The sequence below is a fragment of the Ochotona curzoniae genome, unplaced genomic scaffold (assembly GCF_017591425.1).
Source record: "Ochotona curzoniae isolate NIBS_2020 unplaced genomic scaffold, NIBS_Ocur_1.0 contig_2321, whole genome shotgun sequence".
NCBI classification, from domain to species: domain Eukaryota; kingdom Metazoa; phylum Chordata; class Mammalia; order Lagomorpha; family Ochotonidae; genus Ochotona; species Ochotona curzoniae.
The window spans coordinates 5,097,834-5,119,488 of record NW_024465421.1 but is presented as its reverse complement, the minus strand read 5'-3'; the positions used below and the strand labels follow the sequence as shown (position 1 = coordinate 5,119,488).

The following is a 21,655-nucleotide window of genomic DNA, read 5'->3' as shown; positions in this document are numbered from 1 at the left end:
TTGTTTTCTCCTTCATACCATATTTGTTTAGTAAAGATTTATGTGTTTGAAAGGTAGAATTAGAGTAAGATAAGAAAGGAGAGATCTTTCATCTGCTGGTCCATTGCTCAGATGCTTGCAGTGGCCGAGGCCGGGCCGTGTTGACGCCTGGAGCTTCTTCTCGGTCTCACGTGTAGGTGCAGTAGCCTAAACACTCGGGACATCCTCAGCTGCTTGGCTCGGGAGCTGGATTGGTAGTGGAGCAGCAGGGACTCCACCTGGGAGCCACACGGTCTAACCTCTATGTCACCTTGCCAGCCATGCTTTCCTTAGTTGACCTGCGTATCTGTAACTTCAGAGCTGGCAGTGTTTCTGACACAGGCCCGGAGCCTGGCCTGGCACAGGCGTGCAGTGTGACACACTCTGATCCTGTGGTGCTTGATCTGGTCTGTATAGCAGATCTCCACTGGCAGTTCACAATTGTGTTATGAGTTGTTAATCCTATAAGCTGTGTGTGTCCTTAAAATATTGAACATACGGTTCCCAGCATCCTTTATGTGCTGAAAGTTTGCGTAAGCTTAAATATTTATCCAGGTTTTTATTTTATCTTCTTTTTCTTACATGTTTCTCTGATCCCACGTGATGGTGTCCATAAAGCTTGTTTCAGGGAAATTGAAGGCAGTTATTTGAACGCGCTCTGAGAGCGAGCAGTGTCCTAGTCGGTTCCTGTGGGACACGTGCGCCTGGCGTGGGGGTTGGGAGTTGAGCAGGCTGTGGCTGTTGCTCCTTCGGGCTGTGCCTCCAGTAATGGCAACTTTCCTTTTCAAGATGATGATTACTCTCCGCCCGCCAAGAGACCAAAGAGCAGCGAGCCGCCGCAGCCCCCGGCCGTGGAGCCCGCCAACGCCGGCAAGCGGAAAGTGCGGGAGTTCAACTTTGGTACGTTTCTGCTCGGGCGTCTGGCACCTGGCTCCCTGTTTTCTCAGCCCTTTCTGTTCCTAATGAAAGCTCAGGGAGGAATTGCAGGGGAATTGTTCTTGGAAAGCGAGAGGCACTTGGCAGTGACTTAAAGACATGGCCGGGACCTAGTTTGGTTTTTGCCGAAGCAATGGGACATTGACTGTCCTGGTGTTTGTTACAGGTAGCGGAATCTCAGCCAAAGCTAATGAAGAAGTAATGCCATTATTTCTCTGAACACGAACTGTTTAAGGTGCCCCACCATGATTTTCTTCTTGATTTTGTGACTTTCATTGATCCTCTCCCAGTTGATTGTGGGTCCCTTGGAAGACACCGAATACAATAGGATGAATAGGGCATTGAACTTGTAGAAAAACAGCGTCTTATTGTTCCCCCATTTCTGTCCCAGTTAGTAGGTGTAAGGTGCCAGGTGTGAGGAATGTTGCTTGCTGTAGGGTCTCACTTGCACGCAGCCAGGATGGCTTGGTGCCCCTGGAGCCCCTTGCAGACCCCGCTCTTCTGCGTAGAGTGTGTGTGCTTGACTTCATCTTCCTGCACCCCTGCTTTTCAGAGATTGGGGGACTGCAAAGAGGGGTCCGTGTGACATTGAGTGTCAGTGAAGACACTCCGTATCCTTCCCTCTGGGGTAATGCTTAGAACCACAGTGAAAGCTCTGAGGAAAACAGTGAAATTCTGTAGATAAAAGTGGATTGGGTCTAGAGTATTGAGTAATTAATTCCTTAGCTATCAGGGTCATCTAAAGAATGTTCTAGTATCCCCAAATCGGTATCAATTAGTGAGAAATGACTTTGCTTTCATTTTCAGAGAAATGGAATGCTCGCATTACTGATCTACGCAAACAAGTCGAAGAGTTGTTTGAAAGAAAATATGGTATGTCTAAGCTGAGAGGTTCTTTGACTGCTGTGATGTTGCGTGTATGAGGAGTGATAGCCAGTGTTGGCTTTGGCGTGGGCCGGGCAAGCCCCCTGCTGCCGTGCACCCCTGTCCCGCCCCGTTCTGGTGTCTGAAACCATCTCTAACTTAGTGCGAAGCCCAGGGAACATGGCATGCTCTCAGTCCTCACCCACCCTTTCTCCTAAACCCTGAGCGTACCTACTGGAGGACAAATTTCCATGCTTATCACTGGATCCTGGAGATTTAATTAAAGATTATTTTCTGAGATAATTGTCTTTACTTGCTGTGTTAAATCCAGCATTTTTCTTTGCCCTTTTATCTTTCTGTTCTCTTACACAACAGAAACAACATAAGCAGTTTGTTATTTCTGATGGGCACCTAAAAATAACAGCAATCATGGAAAACATCTTGTTATCTTGTTTTTTTATTTGAATGACTGTTGTTTGCATTAGCTGTGACATGGCGTGTTCCACAGAATTTTAACTTGAAGGTTGTTACTTTTCTTTCCCTATATTACTAAGTGTTGTTATACATCCTGTTATCTATTTGGATGGTGGGAAAGCAGATCTGGCCTTCATTCACTCTTGATAATAATGTGGAGCAGGCTCAGTCCAGGACACAGCAACTCGGTGTGAGCCTCCCTCCCACAGAGCTGTCGGGGGTCCCGAGGCCTTGGAGCCGTCGTCGGCTGCCACGCCGGGGTGCCTTCCGCAGCCAGCCCGCAGCAACGCTGGCGCTCGGGGATGCTGGCTGCCTCATTGCTGCTCCATAGCCCACATCTAGATTTCTTTCAGCTCGAGTTCTAAGCATGTGTTAAGCTTCCTTTTTATTATGTATATTGATGAATTGTTTCTAGTTTTCCTCCATAAATGACAGCATAGATTTCAGTGAAAATCTAGACTAAAATAAATAACTGCTGAATTCAGCTCCTTCTTCCTTAATATTTTCAGTTATTTCCTAAATGTCCTGGTAGAAAGCTCATAGTTTTCACTAGTTTGTCCTCCTATGGGAGCGCCGTGACAGACAGCAGGTCGCAGGCTTGGCGGGGGGCAGAACACCTGGGCCGTGGCTCTGTCCCTCCCTGAGCTGTCTTGGCTGGAATGGGCACGTGGCCCAAAAGGTGCCTGGGAGAGCTGATGAGACAGTGACGGGCCTGCAGAAGTGGAGGTGTTCTGCCGGGAGACAACTCGCAGTGTTTGATCTTTATTACTCTGCACATCTTGGGCTTTGTGTGGCTGTGGTGTCAGCTTGCCCTTGGAAAAGAGTTTCAGTGCAAAATGTTTGAGCTGAGGACAACCCACCCAGTAACTATTGCACTCACGTTTCTGCCTTTTAAGATGCCATATGTCTTTTGTTGTGCCCACATACGTATTTCCTGCCATCAACTGGCAGGTGTTTCTGACATCATCATGTCGTGAAGGTTTCAGAAGCATGTGTGGTGTCTGTCTACGTCTCCCGGGGTTTCTGCATAATTCCGTTGTTCCATGTGCCTTTAAGTAGTGGCCCTAAAGGTGGGGTTAGGGAATGATGAGTGATATTTTACGCTGTCATTCCGTCTTAACCATGACCCCTTTCTCTTCTGTCCTTCAAGCTCAAGCTATAAAAGCCAAAGGCCCGGTGACGATCCCATACCCTCTTTTCCAGTCTCATGTTGAAGACCTTTATGTAGAGGGGCTTCCCGAGGGGATTCCCTTCCGAAGACCTTCTACATACGGCATCCCTCGCCTCGAGAGGATCCTGCTTGCCAAGGAGAGGATTCGCTTTGTGATTAAGAAGTAAGACTTGTGGACTCCTTCCTTCCTTCCTCTCCTGCCATTTGCTGCTGACTGCTCTTAGCTACCAGGGCTGTAATTAAATTAAGTGTGAGGTTTATATGTGTCTTCTGCTTTGTAACTTACCTGTGCTCAAGATTCGGACATGAATACCTGCCCATATAACCGTCATTTTCTTCCACGGTTTTCCACTAAGTATCCTAAAAAGGATGTATATTCATGTTTGAAATTTATTGTATTTAAACAAACTAACTTGAGAAGTCAACCTCCCATTTATCAGTTTCCTCCTCCAAATGCCTGCCCCAGCTAGGTTTGGGCGGAGCAAAGCGGGCGACCCCAGTTACTCTCTGCTGCCCAGCCCGGTCCCCATCAGCAGGAGGCTCACTGGAGGCCACACCAGTCCCCAGTGCAGGCGTCGTGGCTGCCAGGCTCCTGCCTACCTGGTCTTGTGGAAGAAAGGAAGTTCTTCCTTCTGCTAGTTCATTACCTGGTGATCGAACTACTGGGCCAGGCGGAAGCTGGAAGCTTTTTTTTTGGGGGGGGGGGTCTCCCATGTGGATTGCAGGGGCCCAGACACTTGGGCCATCTGCTGCTGCTTTTGCCAGGTGTGTAGCAAGGAGCTGGTTGAGAAAGAAGCTGGGGCACAAGCTGGCACCCTCAGGGTGCTGCTGGCATTGCAGGCTGCAATTTTAGCAGTTTTACCTGTTACTCCGTAATCCCGGAGCCTTGGCACTGGCTTCATTATTTTATTTATCTATCTATCTATTTATTTATTTATTTTTATTACAAAGTCAGATATACAGAGAGGAAGATCTTCCGTCCAATGATTCACTCCCCAAGTGAGCTCAATGGCCGGTGCTGTGCCGACCCGGAGCCTGGAACCAGGAACCTCCTCCAGGTCTCCCACACGGATGCAGGATCCCAAAGCATTGGGCCATCCTCGACTGCTTTCCCAGACCACCGGCAGGGAGCTGAGTAGGAAGTGGAGCTGCCGGGACTAGAACCAGCACCCATATGGGATCCTGGCATGTTCAAGGCGAGGACTTTAGCCGCTAGGCCGTGCCGCTGGGCGCTGGCACCTACTTCTAAAGATGAACAGGCAGGGCTCGTTCCTTTCCTGCCATTCCTTCCTTGTGCGAGTTGGAATGGTGGCTCAGCACACACTCCCTTATATTCCCTGAGATATTCTGAAGGTGTGTTAGACTCAGACTTTGTTTTGCCTAAAAACAGAAACAGTCTCAGGATGTGTAGCTTGGGATTGTGTGCAGGAATGCTTAAAAGGTCTAGAAGTAGGAGAGCGTTCAGCTGCTTTCCGGAAATGTGGGTTGACAGGGAGCTGTGAAGCAGGAGCTTTCCCCCGGGCTCCTAAGAGGGAGCAGTTGGCAGCAGGCAGTGTAAATTCCAGGTAAAGGAGCCGGGAGGTTGTCATCTGCTAGGTTACAGAGAGAGTGGGGTGCAGGACCAGCGAAAGAGCGTCAAGTCTTCACTGTGAGAGTCCCCTGGCCAGCCTGAGAAATGGTGCAGGTCTCCCTTGAAGGTGTTGAACAACAGTGAACCACCTGGAGGCAGAGAGGCACGTCACACACTTCATGATATGAGCAATGACTAGGTGCCAGCCACTCCTTCCTAAAGAATAAAAATGGCACCATTTTTGCGATGCTTTATTTAATTGTTTGAAAGGCCGTGTGAGGAGGGAGAGACAAAGTTCTTCCATCTGCTGGTTTACTTTCCATGTGGTTGCAACAGCCAAAGTTGGGCTGATGTGTGGGCAGGAGCGTCTCCTGATACCATTGCCCATGGGTGCAGGCTCCAGGCACTTGGGCCCTCTCCTTGCTTTCCCATGAGCAGGCAGCTGGATCAGAAGTGGATCAGCCAGGACTCAGATTGGTGCCTGGAGCAGAAGCCAGCAGTGTAAGCAGTGACTTTACCCACCGTGTCACAGTACCTACCCCTAGTTAAGTTTAAGATGATACCAATTTCAATCCCAAATTCTTGTTGCCAGCCAGTGTTGATAGTCATAGGCTAAAGCCGACATACCGTATCTGCCGCAGGAAGCGGTCGATGGCATGGGGCCTGTCAGGCGGTGAGTAGCAAGAACTCTTGTTCTGATTGGCCCCGTCCAGTGAGGCACTTAGCTCCTCTCTGAGGAGTTCACCATAGGAGTGACAGGAAGTACCGCTTGGGCCAGCTTTTCTGCTTGAGGTCCATGTGGCAGGCAGTGTGCTTAGCTCTGCCCCTTAAGCCAGGCACATACAGGGAGTAGGGATAATAGCTTCCTGTGTGTGTCTCAGAATAAGGAAGTCTGCAGTTACAGCAGGTGCGCATTCTTGACCAAGCGTGGGTTTAGGAAAGGTGAAGGGCGATTCACCTCGATCGCTGGCTTTATTTTCAAGTCCTGCTGCGTGTGGTAAGCGTCTTTGGAGAATGATGTAAATAACTTGGAGGCTCCTGCCATGATGTCCTTGAGGTGTGCACTGAGCTGAAAAGCAGTTTTAGAACAACAATCATTTCATTTCCGGTGATGTTCTAATACTATGGAGAAAGCAGGGAGGTTCCCGGCTGCCCTGATGGACGCGCTGCACAGACTGGCCTCTGTGTTGGTCGGCAGTAAGAGGACTTGGAGAATTTAACTAAAGGTGAAAGCATCCCACTGGGTACCTCGAGGTCAGCTGCCTCTCGGGCTGTGGCCAGCAGGTGCTTTTCTTTGAGATGCATTGTGTTTTGTAAGATCTAATGCGCTCTCAGGAAACTGGGTAACACATAGTGTGGGCTGCTCCCAAAAGCTTGGCACTACCCAGGAGCTGCTGGCACCCCTCTGCCGCATCCCACCCACACGGCTCCGTACTGTCCCACGTTAGTAAGTTACGCTGCTCAGAGAAGTGGTTTTTCTGTTTGTTTTTTTAAGATTTATTTATTTTTATTGTAAAGTCAGGTATACAGAGGAGGAGAGACAGGAAGATATTCTGTCCACTGATTTACTCCCCAGGTGGACACAACAGCCAGGGCTGAGCTGATCTGAAGCCAGGAGCTTCTTCTGGGTCTCCCACGCAGGTGCACGGCACCAAGGCTTCGTGCCATCCTCAACTACTCTCCCAGGCCTCAAGCAGAGAGCTGGATGGGAAGTGGAGCAGCTGGGACAAGAACCGGCGCCCATATGAGATCCTGGTGCAAGGCAAAGACTTTAGCCACTAGACTGCAATGCCAGACACAGAGAACTCTTTTTTTTAACAGCATTTTATTAAATTGCTTATTTTCTAGCTTTCAGGAGACTTGTTTTTACTGAAAGGCAAAGTGATAGAAAGCAAGTAGAGATCTGGAGCAGGACAAAGCCAGAGGCCAGCACTCCCTGCTGGAATCCCAGGCGACCTTCACCTGCCACCCCCCCAGGATGCATCAGCAAGCGGCGGGTTAACCTGTGCCTCAATTCCCGCAGTGTGGCCTCCCATACTGTGAGGACACGCCTCGTGCTACAGTTTGTGGTTAACGTTATACTTCACAGTTATGCCTGCAGTGCTTTTTCTTTACCACTAGACTTGGGGCTAACCATTGTCTGTGAGTAAGTAATACTATTTCTCCTGTTTCAGACATGAACTTCTGAATTCAACACGTGAAGATTTACAGCTTGACAAGCCAGCTTCAGGAGGTAGGACGCCAGTCTTGGGTCACATGAGAACGTTGTGTGGAGTCACCCTTGGCCACTTGGAGGACTGGATTCTTTGTGTCATCTTTCATGTGCAGTAATGTCTTTCACTCGGATGCCGTGTCAGGAAGGTCCCCATTGGCAGACTCTGATACTCACTACAGACGTCAGTTCCCATTATCAACAAGTATAAATTATGCATTTCTGGATAGAAGAAGCAATATGACTGCTTCTGCTGCTGTTAAGATATAAAATGTGATGTCTGGTATAATGCCTTAGGCACTTTGATTCTGCATTCATTTGTTTGAATAATCATTGATTCATCATACAGCAGGTAGCCACGAGCATGGTCACTTGGCTTAGTACGTGTGCTCTGATGGAAACACGGTGTGATCCATGGTGCCTTTGGCCCTGGTGTGTAATTGGCCGGTGACAGATTTGGCGTGGTGGAAAGATTCCCAGCTCGGTCGCTTTCTTCAGTGTTTCAGGACAAACATCATGGTCTAGCAGTTGTGGGGTTGCCTGGCGTCTGCTGTGTGCTAGCTTTAACTGTGCAGAGGAAGGGGAAATGCCACTGTTGCTCTGTCCCCGTGTGGTTTGCGGGCCTGGGCTCGTGCGGACGCCCGCTGAGAGTCTGTGTGCTCGTTCTTGCAGTGAAGGAGGAGTGGTATGCCAGGATCACCAAGCTCAGAAAGATGGTGGATCAGCTTTTCTGCAAAAAATTTGGTGAGTCTCATTTGTGCCTGTGGCTCGTGTGTGTCACAAAGAGATGCTTTGCCTTCATTCTGAGTTCTGCTTTCAGAAAATAATTACGAGAGGTGTGGCTTACTTCCAGTTTTCCCTTTATTTATTTGTTTATTTATTTTTTAAATTTATTTCTTTAGTATGTAATTGTGTATCTCAAATGTTTTAATCGGCACAGAAGGGGCCAGTGTTAAGTAAGAGATACCATTGCCCTCTTAGCAGAACGTTTTCATGCTGGGAGGTCTCGTTGAGCTTGTGATGGACAGGAAATGCAGTTGGGGTCCACGCCAGGGCAGAGTGGTTGCAATGCCCACCTCCAGTACCAGCATCCCGTGTGGGCACTGGCTCAGGTCCTAGAAGTGTCAACTCTGTTCCAGCTCCCTGCTAACGTTCCTGGGAAAGCAGCAGAGAATGACCCAAGTCCTTGGGCCCTTCCACTCATGTAGGAAACCCCAAGGAAGCGCCAGGCTCCTGGGTTGGGACCAATGCAATGAGAGGAATTGTGCCCATTTACAGAGTGCACCAGCGGATAGAAGATCTGTTTTTCCATGCCACTATAAATCTGCCTTTCAAATAAAAATAAATAAATAAAGAAGAAAAACATGCAGGTGGCCTTCATCTTTTTCCCGATGCTTAGGTCATTTTTTTCTCAACTCTTTTTATACATAGAATTAGGTTGGTATTTTATTTACTTATTTGAGAGGCAGAGTAACAAAGAGAAAGAGCAGAAGGGATAGATACCTGTCTTTCATCTACTGATTCTTTCCCTAAATGGCCTCATTGGCTGGACTTGGTCCAATCGGGAACCAGGAGCTTCGCTCAGATCTCCCACAGGCCCAGCTTTACTCCGCCACAGTGCAAGCACAAAGATTTTATTGTTTTTAGTAACATGTATGTTCACTTTCAAGTTGCTTGCATTGCCCAGCGTTGGGCAAGACCTAAGCCAGCAGCCAAAATGCAATGGTGTGGGCCCAAGTCCTTGGGGCCATTGTTTGCCGTCTCGTAGGGCACACGTAGACAGTAAGCTGGAGTCGAAACAGAGCCCAGGACTCTCCTGCTCGGCTGTGGGGTGCAGGAGGCCCTGTGCATCGCAGCCTATAGGCCTGGTGCCTGTCCTGAACCCTCTTCGTGAACCGCCAGTTCACATGGGGAGGGTAGTTGTGTGAGGCATTTGTGGGGTGTCTCAGCTTGTTTCAGATTTACTTATTTGCTGCTTGCTTTGGATTGTGGGCCAGTGGTTTCAGCTCAAATCTGGCCTACCTAGTCAACTTCTTTGGTTTCTGTCCAGCCGAGGCCTTGGGCAGCACGGAAGCCAAGGCTGTTCCGTACCAGAAATTTGAGGCACACCCCAATGACCTATATGTGGAAGGACTGCCTGAAAACATTCCCTTCCGAAGCCCCTCATGGTACGGGATCCCGCGGCTAGAAAAAATCATTCAAGTGGGCAATCGAATCAAGTTTGTGATCAAAAGGTAAGGAACCGACCTTCAAGCACCAAGTTGTTATGTTCCTTCGAAATGCTTGGTCGTAGAAAGGGTGCCTTTTCCCCCTCCAACAGCGTGGACTGTCACGTTTAAAATTAAATTGCTTATTTTCAAAATTTTCTTATGATGTTGGTCTTAATAAGAACCTATCTTTGGGAGCTTCCTGAGGAGTTGAATTCGATGAAGTGTTAGCAGCATTGTTGGGGGGAGGCAGTGAGTGTGTGGCCTGGGTGGTCTGTGTGGTCTGGGTGGTCAGTGGTGCCTGCACGGTGGAGAGGGGAAGGCATGGCTCCTGTAAGGGAAATGTGTAAGTACTTGGATATTTGGGTAGCAAGAAGTTTTGGAACATGCTTCCCTTTTAACGGGGTTTGCCTTATGAAGGTTATTCTGACTCAGTGTTAGAAGGTAGGCAGTAGAGGAAGTGATTTGAATGCAGGGGAAGAGACCAGGGTCAGAACACTTCCTTGGCTTTTTCACAGCGGTGTTGCTGCCAGAACCCGGGTATCATAAAAACCTTGGTTCCTCCCCATGGAAATCTGAGGCCGTCACATTACCGACGTGACTCCAGGCCTGTGCATCCCCGACGTTGCTGCTGTATCTCCCAGAGGTCCACAGCAGCAGTGAGACCACTCGCTGCTGGTGTTGGACAGTGGGTTCACCTGAAACACCACCTTAAGCCAGATGAGGTAGAGGCAGTCATTCTGGAAATCGGCCCCAGCCTTGACACAGTAGTGTTTGTGCCCATTTCTGGATGGAGTGGCGACCGTACGCTGGAGCCAGGTGCTCATGTGCCGGCACTGCTGGGAGCCCCGGACTGCATGCTACCGCCAGCAGGCCAGCAGACCCAAGGGAAGCCTCTGCGGGATGACTGTAGGACTGCGTGTGCTGCTGCTGTCCCTGTGGGCCGGCGGCAGACCTGCATTCTCTTCATTGGCACGGCAGTATCCTGGGGACAGCATGGGCTTCAGTGTCAAGGACATGTCAGTCAGAGATGTTCATTATGGCAATGAACCACACCAGTGGACAGGTTGCTCGGGTGATGATCCTGAACCGTCCGGGCCATACCAGTGCTGGTTAAGCCCCGTGCTGGACTGGCACATAACTCCCATTGCTTGCAGGTTTGCTGAGCTGGAAGGTGGCCCTAAATTCCTGAAACACGGTGTTGCTGCCATCGTTGCTCAGGGTTCTGGCAAGCCCGTGTGTGTTGAGGACTTCTCTGACCGTCCTGCTCTGGGTGGACAGTCTGGAGAGAGAGAGACAGTTAACTGTTTGATCAACAGACAGCCAGGCCGGCATGTGTGCCCAGAGACTCCTGCCACTTGTCCCCTGTTGTTAAGCATTGGTGAAAGAACAGTCTCAGAAGTGTTTGCCTCCATTGCACATTTTGCTATAATAGTAGCAGCTGAATGGGAAGTACTTGGTGGTGCATGTTACCTCACCCGTGGTCTCCATTCTTCTCCAGGCCAGAACTCCTGACTCACACTACCACCGAGGTGACGCAGCCAAGAACGAACACTCCAGGTAAGGCAGTTGCGGATCAGGCATTGGTGGCTTTTCAGTACGATCCTTTCAAGTCCCAAAGTCGCAGAAGCACCCCACTCCTCCAGCCCCATCGGTTGCAGCAGCCGGACGCAGGCATTTCTCCATACAAGGACATGCGATCCAGGGGCAGCTCGAGTCTTTAAGCTTTCTCAGTAGGAACGCATGGCTCGCCCATATCATTTTCTGTTTTCTGGTAATGAGATTTCCATTCCGTTCTGTATAGCGGACAAAAAGTATACAGCGAGTTATTTTCTGTATTTCATTTATTTATTTTACACGTAACAGCACATCCTGACTCCACCTGTTTGCCTGCCACATACAGCCAGCAGCTGCCACCTCGGGCCACACACAGGCAGCTGTCAGCTTGTCGTTTTTCCTCCTGCTAGGACACAGCCTCAGTTGGGTGAATCTTCTCACTCCCATTGTTTGAGTTTTGTTGAGATTTTATTTCTTTTTTTTTTTCCACATAATATTCAGAGACCTATCACCTTCTGGTTCACTGCCTTGATGTCCTCATAGCCAGGGCTGGGCACGGCGAAGCTGACAACCAGAAACTCAATACAGGTCTCCCTGCTGCTTGCAGGGACCCCAACATTTGAGGCATTTCTTGTGGCCTCTCTTGCTTGCTAAACTTCCTTGCTAAACTGGGATTGAGAGCAGAGCTGGGGCTTGACCCAGCAACTCCGTTACAGCCACTAGGGCAGCTGTCCACCCTTCCTTACTGACTTCGCATAATGGAAAAAATGAGCATTGTTTTCTTCCACCAGTTTATGAACTACTTTTTTTCTTTTTGTAAACATTTGTTTAGTTTATTGAAAAGTCAGATACTTAGGAGAGACAAAGAGAAAGATCATCCATCTTCTGGTTCACTCCCCAGCTGCTTATCCAGATCCAGGAGCCAGAAGCCTCCTCCGGGTCTTCCACATGGGTGCAGGTTCCCAAGGCTTTGGGCCGTATTGAGTTTCTGTGGCTTTTCCCAGGCCAAAGTCGGGGAGCTGGATGGGAAGCGAGGCTGTGGGGACACAGAGCGGCAACCATTTGGGATTTGACATGTGTTGTAAGGCGAGAATTTTAGCCAGTAGACTACCTTGCCAGGTTCACTTTAGGAACTTTTGTTGCTAAGAACTCAGTAGTCTGAGTGACAAGGAGGACGGGGGAGGGAGAGAAGGAGAGGGACCAGTGGATTCATCATCTGTTGGGTCACTCCACAAATGAGTACTGCCTCCAGGCCTGCGGCAGGAGTGAGGGAACCCGTCCTGGGCTCCTACCTTGGCATGATTTTCCACCACCTTCATGAGCACATGAAGGCAGATGGACTGAAGTGTTCCAATATGGGATTCAGAAGTTGACATTGCAATTTAACCCACTGCTCCAATAGTGAGCCCGGGTAGTGGAAAGATCAATGTTGGGCTGGCATGGTACCCTAGTGACTGAAGTCTTCGCCTTCCATGCACCAGGATCACGATCCCATGTACATGCTGGTTCTAGTCCCAGCAGTCAAGGACGACCCAAAGCCTTGGGACTCTGCGCCCACGTGGGAGACCCAGAAGCAGCTCCTGGCTCCTGGGTTTGGATTGACTCTACTCTGGCCATTGCAGCCACTTGGGAAGTGAACCAATGGATGGAAGATCGTTCTCTCTGTGTCTTCTCTCTGTGAATCTGACATTCAATAAAAATGAATAAATCTTTTTTAATAAGTGGGATGTCATTCTATGTATTAAACAAGTAAGTTTGATGATTTCAGAGAACGAGAGGAAGTGAGTCATCCTTCAGATCTTGTTCATAGCAGTGAGTATGGCTCGTCTGCTTGGAAGTTGGCGTGGCTGAAGCTGCGGCACAGTGTATTAAGCTGCAGCTTTGGACACTGGGGAATCAGCTGGAGCGCCTTTCAATTTCTGGCTGCTCTGCCTTCCATCCAGCCCCCTGCTATTGCTCCTGAGGGCAACAGAGGATGGCTTGGGCACCTCTGCCCCCGCCAGGCACGGGAGAGAGGGTGGAGTTCCCTAGTTGTTGGGCCATTTGGGAAGTAAAACAGCTGATAGCAGACCTCTTTGTCTCCATCTCTGCCACTCTGTCTTTGAAGTAAGTAATTTTTTCTTTTAATCGAAACAGAAGAGATCCAGTAAGAATTGGCAGCTCATAGCAAGCTACAGAAGTGCCAACTTTTCCTGTAATGCATAAATTGTCTGGAGCTCCCCCCTTTAGCAGGGTATCCAGATGCCCCGACAGCGGGTGCTGGGTGGTTTTGCCGCACGTCGCCTTGCCATGAAACACCCTGTCTGCCTGGGCAGACGGCAGAGCAGCGTGCACCTGCTGCGGCCTGGGGGGCGGCTGTCCCACCCCCTCCAGCTTCCCTGGCCTCAGCGTGCAGACTGACGGGAGCAAGCCACTGCTTTCTTTTTCTTTAAAGATTAATTTATTTTTATTACAAAGTCAGATATACAGAGAGGAGGAGAGACAGAAAGGAATATCTTCCGTCCGATGATTTACTGAGCACAACAGCCAATGCTGTGCCGATCCGAAGCCGGGAACCAGGAGCCTCTTCCAGGTCTCCCACGTGGGTGCAGGGTCCTAAGGCCTTGGGCCATCCTCCACTGCCTTCCCAGACCACCAGCAGGGAGCTGGATGGGAAGTGGAGCAGCGGGATTAGAAGTGGTGCCCATATGGGATCCCGGTGCGCTCAAGGCAAGGACTTTAGCCGCTAGGCCGCACCGCTGGACCCCCCCCAAGCCACTGCTTTCTTCATGATGTCGATGGACATGTGGATTTTCTCTATGTGCATGTCCTCTCATACTTGAAAAATGTAAAAAATAATTTTCCACTAAAGCCTCAGGTGTTTTTTTTGTGTGTTTTTTGAAACAAAATTAGCAGATTTCAGTGGAAAGATGGGTGTCTATCATGATCTGAGTACAAGTCGGCCTTGTTCATTACGTTGGTTTTTTTTCCTTCCAGTCAAAGAAGATTGGAATGTCAGGATCACCAAGCTGCGGAAGCAAGTGGAGGAGATTTTCAACTTAAAATTTGGTATGTAAGCTCTAGTGCTTTTAACTCACATTCATGAATTATATCGATATAGGTCCAAAGTTAGGATGGTGCTTCATTTCTCTTGGAGTGTGTGCCCAGAGAAGCAAGGAGGGGGATAACTCCCCATTCCATGGTCTGTCATCCCACCTAACAATGGGGCTGCAAGAGTTTGATGGGCTGTGTCCAAGAAGAATGGGAAAGTGAGGCATGGCTAATGATGGCCGTGTTCTGGCACATTCGCACCTATTACGCCATGCCTGGAGTTGAGCTGCTGTGTCCTACATCAGGATCTGAGATCTCCGCCCCTGTTCACTGTAGTGTCCCTGCATCTTACACGTGTCCTGTCCTTACACGGCCTGTGTGGGCGATAGCACAGGTGGGTGGGTGCCGTTACCGTGCGAAGTGGCTCCCGGTCATTTCTGCTCGGAGAGATGGCTTTGACCAGTAGTGTAACGGTCACGGTGTGCACACACACTGTGCTAAGTGGAAATGCCTTCAGTGTTCAGTGGATGCTATCGGATTGTAGGAGTGTATACACAGATAACAGAATGTGGGCAAACTTGGGTCTTGCATAAATGATGTCCGCTTCCACTTTCAGCTCAAGCTCTCGGGCTCACCGAGGCGGTGAAAGTCCCATACCCTGTGTTTGAGTCCAACCCTGAGTTCCTGTACGTGGAAGGTCTGCCAGAAGGAATTCCCTTCCGCAGCCCTACCTGGTTTGGAATTCCACGCCTGGAAAGGATTGTCCGTGGCAGCAATAAAATCAAGTTCGTTGTTAAAAAGTAAGTCATACTTGCCACCGTGGTCATTTCTGGAATTGAACTGTGTGCCTGGCTGGAAGTGACAGATGTGGCTTTCATGTTGCTGGTGGCAAAGTCGGGCTGGAGCAGTAGTGCTGGCATTGCCCTTGGCACTGGGATTCCTTCGTCCTGGTCTTGGCTTTGACCGCCGTCCGAGAGCTGTGCCGGCGGCTCCGTGGCAGCGCTGATCTGAGGACACTTACAGGGTCCTTGACATGCAGGCGTCTGTCAGCCCCGTCAGCCCTGCTCCCTCCTCCACCGGTGCTGCGGAATCTTTAGTCGCATTTCCACTTGTGCCCTGGGTGATAGTTAAGGGCAGGAAGATGGGGTGCAGGAGGCGGCCCCGAGCCCCTCCGTGGGGAGCCCTGGGTGTGCCTGTGGTTGTGAGAAGCCCCACTGCTTTTCTGGCTTTCTCTGCAGGCCTGAGCTCGTCGTTTCCTACCTGCCTCCTGGGATGGCGAGCAAGATCAACACTAAAGGTAAGAGCGGCTGCTGTCTGCTTTTCCCTCTCCTTTTTCCTGCCTTCTTGGACCCAAGCACACAGCTGACCAACATCTGTGGCTGCTGTGGCCTCGCTACTGCACCTGCTGTGTTTGATGCTTTTTGGGGGAGCTTGTTAGATTGATTTGTAAGAGACATCTTCCTTCTTCCAGTTCACCCACTAAGTGGCTACAAGGGCCAAGGCTGGGCCAGGTTGAAGTCAGGAACCTCGAACTCCACCTAGGTCTCCCACATAGGTGACAGACAAGCACCCGGACATTCTTCCTGTGCCTTGCCAGCGGCATAAGCCAGGAGCTACGTTGGAATTGGAGTGATAGGGACCCAGACCCACACTCCGGTATGGAATGTGGTGTTACAAGTAGCTTCTGGAGCCCACATGGTAGCATAGTGGCTGAAGTCCTCGCTTTTCACATGCTGGGATCTCAGAGGGGTGCTGTTTCGTGCCCTGGCACCCCCAGCTCCCTACTTATGGCCTGGGAAAGCAGTGGAGGACAACCCAAAGCCTTTGGGAACCCTACACCCGCTTGAGAGACCAGGAAGAGGCTTCTGGCTTCTGGCTATGGATCAGCACAGTTCTATCTGTTGCAGCCACTTGGGGAGTGAGCCAGTGTAAGGAAGATCTTCCTCTCTGTCTCTGATCCTCTCTGAATATCTGACCCCACTGCGTCACGTGCAGCTCTTTAAGGCCTTGCAGTTGGAGTGCTGCTCTCGCTCTGTTACGCCATCTGCTGTCGGCAGCCGTGTGTCTGCAGCCTTGCTGTGCCTCGCGTGGCCGGTTACCTCGGTGGTCTCCTTGTGGAGCTTGCCTTGCAGGGGGAGCCCAGCTGTGTGCGTGTTAATAAGTCATCACGCCACTGCAGGCTCAGCCCTGGCTCTGTCCCTTCTGTCCAGCAGCCTGTGCGGCTAATGGTATTCTTGCCTTACAGCACTGCAGTCTCCCAAAAGACCGCGGAGCCCCGGCAGCAATTCAAAGGTCCCCGAGATTGAGGTCACCGTGGAAGGTAAGCTCCGTCCCCCACCCCATCTTTCTGATGATGATTCTTGGCACTTGCAGCTATTGACCATGTATGTGTAGGTGCTGACGTAGCTTTCCACAACTGGCCTGTGTGTGAAGGCTTGTGAAAAGGGCCACAGGTTCGCAGAGCTCCTAAAGGACATTGTGAGAACACTCGGCCGTGAGATCCATAGACCATATTGTCTAAGGCTTGGAAGATCCCTAAGTGGTTATCTCCTTCCTACCTTTTACTTTTCTTGTGCTCTTTTTCAGGAAAGAAATAGGTGATTTAGCTGGTGGCTGCTTAGAGGAGGTTTAGCTGGCAGCGGTTAGAGGTAGCCTGGGGGCTGGCTGGCATCTGGCAGCACTGAGTTAAGCTGCCCCGGGGTGAATCCCGGCTCCTCTGCCTCTGATGCAGCTTCCTGCTGATGCTCCTGCCGCTGCAGCCGGTGGCTCTAGTGCTGGGCTCCCCGCCGCCAGGTGGGAATCCTGGATGCGGTTCTTGGCTCCTGGCGATGGCCTAATTCAGTCCCAGCTATTTCTGGCCACTTTTCTGCTTCTAAAATAAGATAAATAACTTGAAATAACTAGCAGCGCCTTAGGTTAGTGTAGTTCCTGGCTCATCCTGAATTTCTGTCTTTGTCCTAACTCCCACTGCATCTGCAGGTTTTTCCCAGGCCTATTGGAGCAGCTGGGACACAAACTGGCACCCGTATACATAGCATGCTGTTACTGTTGGAGTATTAGCCAGCTGAGCCATCACACCAGCCCCAGCAGTGCTGATCCTAGGTGGACCAAAGTCTCATGCTGTTTCTCTGTTTTCTCAGAGAAAGGCAAGGAGTGTATGTGAATGGTTTCCAGGACGTTTCTGCTCAGAAGTGGCAGCGTTCGAAGTACACACATTCCCAGTCCTTCATCGCTTTCTTTGAACCAGGAAGGTCTGAGAGTGTGGGGTACCCTTTCCATAAACAGCGTCCTTGGAGCCAGCTGACCTTCCCTGGGCCCCATGAAGGTTTGAGTGCTGTGTGCGGAAGCGAGGTTTAAAGGGAGGCAGTAGCGTGTCACCTTACAGCGTGGCTGTGCTGGGACAGAGTGCCAGGATGGCGGTGAGTGGTAATGCATTGTCAGCCCCCCGCTGGGGAAGGCAGGCCACATCCTGCAGCAGCCCGGGCTCCGCGAGTTTCCAGGGCCGGGGGGGACTGTATCATAAAATGATTACATGGGTATTTTAAGGCATATTAAATTGCCAAGAGCTGCATTCAAGTTCGGGTCTTGCCAGTCTGGAGTTCACTAACAGTAGAGATGTACCTGTTTACACTTCAGTAATATTCAGTTCCAAATTGTATACCATGTTTATAAATGGCATTTTTTTCTTCTTCTTCTTCTTTTTTTTTTTTTTTTTTTTTAGAATTTGGTAGGCAATGTTTTTTATGCACTAGGGTGTACCCAGTGTAACTACAAATATGAATTTTTTGAGTTTTTAGGTTTCTTCTTTTTTTCAAGATTTATTTTTGTTCGGAAAAGCAGATTTACAAAGAAAAGGAGAAACAGGAAAATCTTCCATCTGCTGGTTCACTTTCCAAGTGGCCGCAACAGATGAACCCGAGCTGATCCGAAGCCAGGAGCTTCATCTGGGTCTCCCACGCGGGTGCAGGGTCCCAAGACTTTGGGCCGTCCTCGACTGCTTTCCCAAGCCACGCGCAGGGAGCTGGATGGGAAGTGGAGCAGCTGGGATGTGAGCCGGGCCCCAAGTATGAAGTTCTGAAGAACATCTTTTCCCTTCTCTTTCTGCCTGGCTTTGCTCAGCCCGGGAACGCACGGTGTGCCTCTCCTGCCTGTGTCACGGTGCCCTGGTCCCGAGGCTGCCTGTGTCACTGTGCCCTGGTCCCGAGGCTGCCTGTGTCACTGTGCCCTGGTCCCTAGGCTGCCGGAGCCTTTGCACAAAGGGCAGCGTTTGCTTCCCTTCTGTTAGGTGGGGAATTGCTGGGCTTTGTGCTTCGTTAAGAAATCACTCAGCATTTGTGACTACTTGGACCCTTTCCCACGGGAGTGTGGCGGTTGTTGTTGCAGGACTTCACAGTCCTCTTTGTTGGAGTGAGTGGTTTGTGTGTTTAAACTTACTCTTTTTTTTTTTTTTTTTTTAAAGTAATTAAAAGCCAGGCCTGGGCCAGCGAGGCCTGGAGACGGGACCTCCCTCCACGTGTCTCAAGAGTGTCATGGGCCCGATGAGCAGAGCGAATACCTGCTGCCTCTCAGGCTGCACACTAGCAGAAAGCTTCAGCTGTGGACTAGTGGAGGCTTGTGCCAGGGACTCTGATACCGGAGATGGGCTTCCCAAGGGCAGAGTAACCCGCTTTGGCCCGAGGCCTGTCCTGGTGCTCCTCACCATGGCACTCTCCTACTGTGTGCCCCCTCACCAGTCCCTGGCCAGCAAAGTACCCATTGAGTAAATCAGTCTAGAACTGATTCGCAGCTCTGGTGTGCCACCTGGTGGCCACTTTATTATGTCTGTCCCACTTCATGTATGAAAGGCACTTTATGTTCTTGGAGAAGATGGGGTGTTCGTTGGTTTACCTTAGAGGCCTGTTGACAGAACCCTGGGTATGAACTGTCCTGATTTCTTGGGGTACATGTTCCTTTCAGGGGCAGCAGGCTGCCGGAGCCAGCTGGTCCAGACACACTTCTGTTCATCATTAACCATCTGAGGAAGCTGCAGTTCTTATTGAGGAGTTTTGGCATCCTTAAAGACTAGGACGTCATGTTACAGGGAGTGACCTGCTGTGTGTTTGCCATCCCTTTCTCAGTGTGAAATGGTTGCATGGAAGTCTTGTCTACCGACACGTCCAGGACTGAGTAGCTAGCCACCGCGGAGCAGGGGCGTGCTGCTCACTCCTAGTGCAGGTGGCGCCAATGCTACAGACCTGAGTTCCAGCAAATGGCGGCTGGAGCCAATGGGCAGCGTGCACACACTGTCAGCTGCTGAGTTGTTTGCTGCCTGGCCTCCTTGAGCAGGGGAAGCCCAGGTCCTGTCTAAGACTTTCTGCAGACTAGACAGTTGGAAATAGTTGCGTCCACAGAATGTTGGTTATCCTCGAAGGAATTGGTTGAAAGCACCTAGTAGAGTGTGCCATTGGCGAGAATACGTGAAGGTGCGCTGGTGTTCACGAAGGAGTGTGGGCGCCAGCCCGGGGAGCTGGAGCAGAGCAGCATGCTGCCAGGGAGCAGGAGTAGCCGTTGCAGTGCACGGAGGAGGTCTGTGCTGCCGGCGGGCGTCCGTCTCCACGGCTGTTCCATCGGTCTGGCGGCCCGGGCTGAAATCTGCGGGTCCTGGAGCGTGATCAGAGACACGTTGCTCTTGAGTATTTCTTGTTCTTCCTTAGGCCCCAACAACAGCAGTCCTCAGACCTCAGCTGTCCGGACTCCTACCCAGACCAACGGTTCTACTGTCCCTTTCAAGCCTCGAGGGAGAGAGTTTTCCTTCGGTAAATAGGCGTTTTGTTTTCCTTGCTTTCACATTAAGAAGATAATGATGTTTTTCTCATTTTGTTTGGCACATGAGCATGGCTCAGAGCACAGGCTGCCCAAGTCCCAGCCTGAAGCTCCTACACGCAGCTTTGCCCTTGCCCTTGCATGTGAACAGCAGACCCCCATGCTCCTGTGTCAGGGCCGTTAGGAAGAGGTGTGGCCTCCGAGGGGGTTGCTCTTGGCCCCCGTGAGACCTGGATTTGGGGGGCGCGGTGGGCGTTCCCTTTGAGGCAGCACCCAGTGGGAAAGCAGTGTGCCAGTGTGTTAGGGTCAGAGTAGTTGCCACCACAGCAGAGAAACGCAGCTGAAGCGCTTCTCTCTCGTGCTGCTCAGAGATGCTGGGCCTGCATCCCGACAGGTGTCACAGTGTCGTGACCTTGTGTTTTATATGCAGAGGCCTGGAATGCCAAAATCACGGACCTGAAGCAGAAAGTTGAGAATCTGTTCAATGAAAAATGTGGTAAGTTGACAGTAGGAGAGTATTTGTTATCTATCTAAATGTGTATTTAAGGTTTACTTATTCTTCTAGTAAGAGTAAGGCAGATTTACACTAAGATCTTTTGTCCACTGTTGCACACTACCCAGCTGGCCACCGTGGCTGGTGCTGAACCGATCTGAAGCCTAGGGGCCAGGCGCCGTCCTCCATTGCTTTTCCAGACCATAAACAGGAAGCTGGATGGCAAGTGGAGCAGCTGGAATGTTTACCTGTGCCTGTGTGGAGTCCGGTGCTTGAAGCGGGGGGTTTACTCTGTTGAACCATGGTTCTGGCCCTGGAATGTTCCTGGAATTGGAATGTGAAGTTGTGTTTTGTAAATAGGAAGCAAGCCTGAGTGAACCATTTCACAGCCCCCGACTTAACTGTCCCTGGGAGCACTTGTGTCTCCTCGGTTGGAGGGCCATGGATTTCTCTGTGGTTTCCCAAGCATTTTTGGAACTGAGGGAACTTTCCAAAACTAAGATGAAAAAAAGAAAGGGGAAAAAAATTAAGATGAATTTGCTTTTATCAATGTGCATGGTTATCAGTTCTAAATGTGGAGGGTGACAGATGCACTTTGCGCGTGTGTTCCAGGGGAGGCACTGGGCCTGAAGCAGGCGGTGAAGGTGCCCTTTGCATTGTTCGAGTCCTTCCCGGAAGACTTCTATGTGGAGGGGTTGCCCGAGGGCGTGCCCTTCCGAAGGCCGTCAACCTTTGGCATCCCGAGGCTGGAGAAGATCCTAAGAAACAAAGCCAAGATTAAGTTCATCATTAAGAAGTAAGGCCATGATACGAGACAGGGTCGCTCACAACCTGGGCCTGTGGGACGTTAGTGGGGGGAGCTATGTGCTTGTTGTGGAGTCTGGAAGACAGCCTAGTCCGTCGAAGGGGACGGAGGACAGGGGCTGTTGCAGGTGGGTGATGGCTGCGGTGGGAAAGTCTCCCCACAATTTGGTATTGCTGGTAGTTGGTGCTGGGATGGATCTGGGCAGTGGTTCTGCCCACGTCACTGCCTCTCCTTTTCTGATAATTTGAGAGAGGTCGTCCATGCACTAATTCACTCCTCAAATGCCTGAGGTGGCTGGTGCCAAGCTGAGCTAAGGCCAGTAATTCGGAATGCTGTCCAGGTCTGCTGGACATGAAGCACAGGTAGCAGGGAATCCAGTCCCAGGAGCCATCATTTGCTGCCTTCCCGGGTCCGCATGGGTGGAAGCCAGAGCCGGGATCTAAACAAAACAAAGATGAATTTGTTTGAAAGGAAGATGTTACATAGGTGCACCCTCTGGATCATTCGCCACATGGC

The 21,655-nt window shown here is 50.5% G+C and overlaps 1 protein-coding gene across 6 annotated transcripts in view; it reads left to right on the top strand.

Moving 5' to 3' along the window:
- The window catches only part of GTF2I (general transcription factor IIi), a 145,214-nt gene that overhangs the window by 115,473 nt on the left and 8,086 nt on the right, over positions 1-21,655 (top strand). For 5 of the 6 annotated variants that reach the window (XM_040972791.1, XM_040972790.1, XM_040972788.1 and 2 more), the window contains 14 exons: positions 808-918; positions 1,762-1,827; positions 3,443-3,626; positions 7,208-7,266; positions 7,918-7,989; positions 9,296-9,479; positions 10,954-11,012; positions 13,986-14,057; positions 14,656-14,839; positions 15,278-15,336; positions 16,285-16,359; positions 19,733-19,834; positions 20,272-20,337; positions 20,947-21,130. In XM_040972791.1, the coding sequence (XP_040828725.1) occupies positions 808-918; positions 1,762-1,827; positions 3,443-3,626; positions 7,208-7,266; positions 7,918-7,989; positions 9,296-9,479; positions 10,954-11,012; positions 13,986-14,057; positions 14,656-14,839; positions 15,278-15,336; positions 16,285-16,359; positions 19,733-19,834; positions 20,272-20,337; positions 20,947-21,130 (1,477 nt within the window). The remainder of the gene's footprint in view (positions 1-807; positions 919-1,761; positions 1,828-3,442; positions 3,627-7,207; positions 7,267-7,917; positions 7,990-9,295; positions 9,480-10,953; positions 11,013-13,985; positions 14,058-14,655; positions 14,840-15,277; positions 15,337-16,284; positions 16,360-19,732; positions 19,835-20,271; positions 20,338-20,946; positions 21,131-21,655) is intronic. The other variant, XM_040972787.1, reaches the window with a different exon arrangement.